This window comes from Topomyia yanbarensis, chromosome 3 (genome assembly GCF_030247195.1).
Source record: "Topomyia yanbarensis strain Yona2022 chromosome 3, ASM3024719v1, whole genome shotgun sequence".
Lineage (NCBI taxonomy): Eukaryota > Metazoa > Arthropoda > Insecta > Diptera > Culicidae > Topomyia > Topomyia yanbarensis.
Genome location: NC_080672.1, coordinates 89,885,374 through 89,893,439, shown reverse-complemented (window position 1 = coordinate 89,893,439; position 8,066 = coordinate 89,885,374). Strand labels below are relative to the sequence as shown.

The 8,066-nt window shown below is 37.1% G+C and overlaps 1 protein-coding gene across 1 annotated transcript; it reads left to right on the top strand.

The window, feature by feature from the left end:
- Positions 1-4,525: 4,525 nt before the first annotated feature.
- Positions 4,526-6,244, top strand: LOC131691631 (inactive selenide, water dikinase-like protein). The gene is made up of 4 exons (XM_058978185.1): positions 4,526-4,654; positions 4,733-4,973; positions 5,034-5,397; positions 5,456-6,244. Exons 2-4 carry the CDS (start codon positions 4,775-4,777, stop codon positions 6,018-6,020), a joined length of 1,128 nt encoding a protein of 375 aa, XP_058834168.1. The 5' UTR covers positions 4,526-4,654; positions 4,733-4,774; the 3' UTR covers positions 6,021-6,244.
- Positions 6,245-8,066: the final 1,822 nt, after the last annotated feature.

Here is an 8,066-nt window from a genome sequence, read left to right as displayed (position 1 = left end):
ATTGTAAGACGTCAATCATGTAAGGGCTAACTTGTCTACAGGCCATCTGATGGCGAGCTCTTCGACAAAAGAGAAAAAATGAAAAAGTTATTCGCGATCTAACGCTGATGTTGACCAGCAGATGACACGAGAGTGCAGTGCAATGATGATGAATATAATATCATACGTCAAAACGTAAATCAATATTATAATCAAATAATTTTGATGAAGAAAATATATAGATGGTAAATTTCTTGTTATAGCGCTAATTCGTTCTTCCGGATTCAGTTTATACTAAAATGAAATTCAGATATTGAAATGTAAATAGAAAACACGATAGTGGACGAAAATTGTAGGCTTAAAGTGTGCAGGTGTTGATAGTCGAGGTTATCCACTGATAAATTCAAATTATAGGTGAACATTTTACATATCTAACCACAAAAATACAAAAATAATCCCGGATCTCCTGAAAAAATCCAAACGTTAATTCAATTTGCTTCAAACCACTTAAAATCCATATGAAGAAGAAATGCTAATGTTATCACGCGCACACATATCTTCTATGTGTAAACTGTTTAAACTATGTATGCGCACACATAAGTTATATGTGCGTATTGTTATAGAAGCGGGTTTTATGTGCCTTATAGTTATGAATTGTGAATGTAAGATTAATATTTATTGAAAATACACACATTAGGTTTATGTGTCAGCTAATAGTGTTTGTTTGCCTCCGTTAATTGCAAAAAATTATGTTTGAAATCAATATTTTCCATGTACCATTGAAGTACGACCCTTCGGTGAATCCGGTTCACCATCAAAATGACAGATCAACGATAAATTGAAGCGACGCTTTGCGCAATAGCAAGCAACTTCTGTCTATGCGTCGTTTCCACGGAAATGTTTTTGTTATAAATATCAACGAAATGTTTCTGCTGAAAATATGTTAGTAATATAACAAAGCTGGAGGTTTTGTGGTATGGAAATAATTGCATACGAGCTAAAATAAGGTTTGTAAAATAGCATTCTATCTTATAGTAGATGAACCAGGTCCCTGATTTTATGCATTATCTGCTCTGATTTCTACCTGTACGAACATGAAAACTCTTTTTGTACCAGTCAAACTTAGATGATTGGTTACATGTTTATTTTATGCAGAGTATTTTCGTTTATCGTTTGATCGCTTGTAAGGACGTGGCCAGGTGTGTGGAGATGAGCGGGTCTACGTCGTTGTAGATCGTTGCGAAATCTGATATGACAATGGATATGCTCAGTTCTGCAACTCCATCTACGATTTGTGCAGGTGTTCGTGCTATGCTATGCTATGCTAGTATTTTCGTTTATCGTTTGATGTGTCCAATGCATTTTATCGACACTTTTGAATTTCCTGCGACGCGATCGACGCCTATCAACGTGGGGGCACTATACTTCTACAGAGTTCATCGGTTGACAGTTGCTGAACCATAGTTTATCAATCTTTTGTATAAGACCTAGCAATCTTGAATTTATATTTCATCTGTCAAAACGAATCGCACAGGAAATTTTTTATTTTATAAATTTATTCAATATTCTAATTATATATGTTGTATCTTATAATGAAAAAATAATTTAGATGAAGAAAATTTGATTTCCACCTCAGAAAAATATATAGAAGGGAAGGCAAATTTCTTGTTAAATCACTAAGAATTCGTTCTTTCGGTTTCAGTTTATACTATAATGAAATTCGGAGATTGAAATCTGAATGGAAAACACGATAGTGGGCGAAAATCATTGGATTATAGAGAGCAGGTGTTTAATAATCGAGGTGATTCACTGATAAATCCAAATCCTAGATTAACCTGTTCCGTATCTAACACAGTCAACCTAACCTCAAAAATACAAAAATAATGCCGGGTCTCGAAAATTCGAAACAAAATATCGATTTCGACTGAATATTAGTTCTAAAACATAAAATTTATCCGCTCAACGTGCCAACCGAGGCCAAATATTCGTCATTATTGGCCAAATGATAATGATACTTTCTTGTGTTGATGATAATTATTTATGCTAATGTAATCACTTTGCAAATTGTCAGCTTAATCTCAGTTTTTTTGACAATGATAGATTCTGGACTCGCACGTCACTTCTCATTCTAATTCATGTCGATGATGTAATGATAAAACTCTGTTGATGTTCAAAGCTGAAGATGTCAACAAAGAAATAAAATAAATATCCATATCGTAATTTACTATGAGTAATAGGGTTCCTTAAATTGGCGATTCGGCGCAAAATTTAATTTGGTCATGTGACACTTATGATTCAGCTCATAAACTGCCAAAGTGATGTAGTTTGTTGTAGTTGTTTTTTACACCCGCAAGTGAATCGTAGGTTCCCATGAAAACTCAATTTTATTCACGGAAAAACATTTCCAGTGCCCAAATATGAATGAAATAAGTTAGAAATTTTGTTTTATTTGCAATTATTCGGAGTTTCAATCGTTTAAAACCATTTTGGTTATACATTGCTTCGAAATATAATCGTAGTGTTATGGTGATTATAAAAATACTTTCCAAAAAATAAAATTTCAACTGAAAGCCGAGACCCAATCAATACCAATGTTAAACTTCCTGATATTTAGGACTACGTAGAAGACTCTGACAAAAAAGGTACTGAGCTTTTCTGTTCTAAAACACCAGAAGTTCGGAAAATACTTGAAAAGCACAATTTGAAGTTCACATAAAGTTCTTAGCGAACTTTCAAGCTTTAAGAACTTGAAACCTGCTTGAGCTTCGTAGGAACGGGAAATTATGCTGTGGTGCTCCACGAATTACATTTTGGAATCGCCCATATGTAGCTCTGCGAATAATATCAAAAATTACAATGTTTTACACCATTTTCGTAAGATGTTTGCTCAGCATCTTATAAAATAATAGGTTTCTTTCGTTTTGGTGAGCAACTATCAACAAATTAAGAGGTAATATGTTCTTTAAAAGTAATTTTTTAACAAATTTTGCAGAGAAAATATCTACTATGACAGAACAAAATGAGATCAGCAACACTTTTCTTCCAGAACACGCAGAATTTTATTTATGCATCGATAGCATACTTTTCTATCTGTCTCTCGTTTCTTCTGCTGTAAATTTTATGCTTTGGACATATTCGGTCTATCCACTCATTGAATGCTTACTAGAATATGTATGAGAATGCATAAAAATCACAGCAGAAGAAAAGAGACGGAAACAGAAAGTATGCTAACTATGCATATTTTTGTTTATCAGTGTACTATCAGTAAACGGTTTTGACGTAGCATCGCCAATAGGAAAAGTGACCACAATTTTTCATATGCATCGATAGCGGGTGTCCTTACGAGCACAACGAAACAACAATTACTCTTTTCTCGTTTTCAAATTAAAAAAGTCCAAATTTTATTCAGCTAACAAACTGACAGCTGGTCTGCTAAATCACGTATCTGCAAACATGTTCGCTCGCATTATTTTTAACCGCGACAGCACCCACAGAGCATGGTCTGGTACTTTTGCAATCGGCTAGCAGCTTGCTATTCAAAGTTCCATTTGAAACCTATAGTAGATCTGATGAGGCAAGTAATAATCTGCACCAAACAATGTACCCCTAAAGATTCCCTAATAAAAAAATATTATGCACGAACTTTAACCCATATAGTCCTACAATTCCACATATGGTTTGGATGATACCACAGATAACAGACGTTTGGGCTAGAACAAAATTTCTTCAAAAACCTGTGTAAACTTTCAAATTGATAAACGTTAGAAATCCGTGTTTCACTATTGCCATCTGCGCAACTGTTTGACAGCTGCACTCTAACTGCATTCTATCGATCACTGCGCCATCTACAAACGTTTGCCAAACGTGTTTCAGACGTCTGATTTATTCGGAATTTCAGTAGCGGGTATTTACACACGATTCAAATCGAGCCTAAACGTCTGTTATCTGTGATGATACCCTAAACAGGTCGTTAGGGTCTTGAACCGTAAGATGTTTATTAGGGTTTCCATTAGGACGCTTTTGATGGGTTTTCTTGCTTTTGCATGACATAACGAAACTGTTTAAATTGATTTTAATCCTTAGACGCGCTAATTATTGATCAAAAAATTCTTGCAGTTCCAAGGGCAATTTATTTAAAAGAGATTCTTGGCACCGGGAAGCTCTACCCAAGTAGTGGAAGTAACACTTCCACTAAGTTATAAAATATTTTTGTTATGAAGCAAGAGTTTGAGGATTTACAACATTACATTACAACATTACAAATTTTCTCGACCATTGTTGGTCACTTGAAAAGTTCAAAATTACTGTACCACCGTGTGATCTTTTACTTGAAGAAATGATAAAAATAATAATAAAACTAAATAATAATAATAAAATAATAATAATCATGATATTGGTTGGGTTTAAAATATTGAAAACTTATACTTTTGGGTGCTCTGGGACAGATGAATATAAAAATATAATCATTGCACTATAGTGCCCTCTGATGTTCGACATTCAGCGTAAAATCGCGAACTGTCCAAACTGGTCACCCTAACTCTCGACGACAGCGATGGGCTAATTTCATTCACTCAGCAACAGATGTTTATTTTTGTTTTGCTCTAGTTGTATGGTCGTGTCATTCATTATTCTATTTTACATTGTCGTACATCGTGTATCGTTCTGTTACAAATCGGTTCGCAATAATTAAATTTCTTAAATCGTATATTCTGATTGAAATCCGTTTTCCTTTTATTTCTATTTGCAATTGCAGCTACAAGACCCGGCGGTACCTTTTTGATAATAGAGGGTCATCATGTTTGACCCCACCGAACACGGTCTTAGCCGGGACTTCCGGTTGACCAAGTTTTCAACGCTTCGTGGGTGAGGTTCAAAAATTCCTCAAGATGTTCTTAATCGACTTTTACGAGGAGTGTACACTGAACAGTTTGAGAGCGAAGAACAAACAACCGAAAATGTAGCTGATAAGAAGGTTGAAAATGAGGAGGGTGTTGGTAAGTGCGCACAGCATCCCTGAAGATTACGGTAAATAATGACTAGGCATTATTGTTTAGGAATTGGGCTTGATTCATCGGTGATACCGTTGAAAAATGACTTGCATTTAGTGCAAACCGTGGACTTTTTCTATCCGTTAATCGATGATCCGTATATCTTGGGAAAGATCGCTCTGGCGAATGTGGTCAGCGATGTGTATGCCGTAGGAGCAATGGAGATTGATGAGATCAGACTAATCTGTTCGGCCCCTACTGAGTTCAGTGATGAGGAGAGAGATATTGTGGTCCCGATGATCGTAAAGGGTTTTATGGATGCAGCAAAGGAAGCAAACGGGAAAGTTAAAATCGGTAGTATTGCTTTGAATCCTTGGTGCATTATTGGCGGTATCGCAACTGCCGTTTGTCATAAAACTGAATTGATTTTGTAAGTAACACACGAGTTAATGCTTTGGAACCTGTATAAAACGACATCAATATTTCAGACCTTACTACGCACAAGTAGGAGATTCACTGATACTCACAAAACCACTAGGAACTCAACTTGCCACCAATGCCTTTATATGGATGAGCGAAAACTCCGACAGTTGGAAAAAGCTGGCAGAGGTGTTCACCGCATCAGATATCAAAGCATCATACGAAATCGCCATCGAATCGATGTCGCGCCTAAATAAATCTGGTGCCGAGCTAATGCACAAATACAAAGCACACGCTGCTACCGATGTTACTGGTTTCGGTCTCTACGGTCACGCTGACAATTTGGTTAAATTCCAGAAGGCGAATGTTGATTTCGAGATCGATACCCTACCGATTATCAGAAACGTGGTAGCAATTGCGGAAATACTTGGTAGAACTACAAAGTTACTCGCTGGTAAGGCAGTGGAGACATCCGGTGGTTTGCTGATTAGTCTACCGACAGATGAGTCCACTCGGTTTTGCGAAGAGTATAAACGAACAGCTGGACATAGTGCCTGGATTATTGGGCGGGTTATTCAAGGTAGCAGAACAGTGAAGATGAGTCCAAATCCAAACGTTATCACCGTTGACTAGTCGTTGGATGGTTTTTTTTTTCCGAAAAATAGTTTAAAGGTAGAGCGATAACTGCTCTGAAGAATGTATGAAGCGATTTTTTAAAGGCTGAGACGCTGGTAAAATTGCGAAAGTGTTTCTTTGTTGTAATTGTTGCTCTGCGTTTTTAAATTGTTATTTTCAATGATTAACTGAATTCCAATGCTCATATATCTGATTTATTAAAAATTCAATACCAAACTAAATTTTGTCTACTTTGTACGAAAGATGTATCTTCGTGAAAGAATCAGAAGCCACACGAGACCAATTTGACTGTTTCATACAAACATGTATACAATTTGTTTCAAAATGGACGGTGTCATTACAGGTTCCAAAAAACTTCCAAAAAAGCGATGTCTAGGCGCTCTTTAGTGATCCTTCGGGCATGGACGGTTGTGGTACCATTTTTTGGTGTTGTTCGGATAGAACTAAAACCCGTTATGTAGCAGCTAATTTTCAGCAGCTCAAACTGTGAATATAATTTAAGAAAGTTAACAGTTTGTTTAAAGTTAAATACACTCGACTCACAATTGTGGTTTTGGATCTCTTCTCACCGTCGGGTGTAATGAATCCGAAGGTATACTGCTAATTCTTTATCCTCTATCGGATCCTAGATTCTTCCGTGTCCGTTCCTCTTCTCTGCTAGATTCCCTCGCAGGTGCCATCATTTTGGGTATTTGTCATCATTTTGAATCCCAGTCCTAGTTTCACGTTTGAAGTGTTTATGCCCCCCGCCATTTATCCCTCGGCACGGGTCGGTTCATCCCGGTCAAACCATTCGGAATTTGATTCGGAATCCTGAATGGAGTCATTATGGATTCCAAATCAAATGCAACAACCGATTCTGAGTCGGAATCGGTTGTTGCATTAGATTTGGAATCCATAATGACTCCATTCAGAAATCCGAACCGGTTCCGTAATGAGTTTAACTGGGATATCTTGAATTGGGGCATAAATTTTACGGTACGAGTTTTGTGGCCCGCCCATTGGCACCCTCTCATTCCGCTGCTGACAAATTTTCTGGCGGCTGAAATGGACTTGGTTGTTTTTTGCGTTTTTCAAACATGGCGGTTCATGTTTGGCTTAAGTTTAAAATTGTTTTTTTTTAAACAATTGGCGCGTTCCCGCTTGTATTTTGTTTGTTTAGTGCACTTAATTTAGCCAACGAATGTGGAAAATTGTGGAATCGTGTGTAAGTATAGTGGAACAAGATCTCTGAGTCTAAATGAAAGTCAGATTGTGGTAAATTTTGGTGTGCAATACGAATTTCACCATCGATTCTTCCTATAGTCTGGTGGTGATTACCTAGTGATAAATTTATGTGAGTAGATAGTGAATCCGAAAATAATTATTATTTTTAATTTTCATATCAGGCAATTAAGGGCGATTAAATGGCGCGTTCCCTGGGCGATTTAGGGGCAATTTAAGGGCGGGTAGAGAGGCAAAAAAATGACGGCGGCAAATCGTCCAAATGTTGCGTATAAAATAGCCCCCTAATTGCCAGCAAATTGCTGGCAAACTGTAGGGCAATTAGCGCATCCGAGTTGGCAAATAGCTAGCCAGCAACTTGCCCTTTTTGACTGGGAGAAGGTTGATAGCACCCAGCTGACCCGTTATCTCGATATTATCTCACTATTTGACAGCACAGTTGTTGTTAGTCGCCTCTTAAGATATTAGAACAGAAACCCAGTGGATCAATTCTTTGCTGAAATACAGCGAGATTTCAGCCCCTGGATACCACATGGTAAATCCTAACCTTAGGGGGTGCTGAAATCTTGATCTGATTTATAAAATAAATGAGGATAAGTCATAAAATAGGTCCGGGTAGGAGCACCATTCCCAGATACACACAAAACTATTGTTTGAAACAAGCAACGGTCTTTTCAATTCCAATTAGTTTTATTCACAAAAAATGGTGTTGTACTCAAACAGCGAAAATTACTGAAAACTTCTTTCACTCATTTTCTCAGTTTCATAGAAACACAGTTGAACAGATATGTGGTCGTGGACAGTGAAGTAAGCCGCACC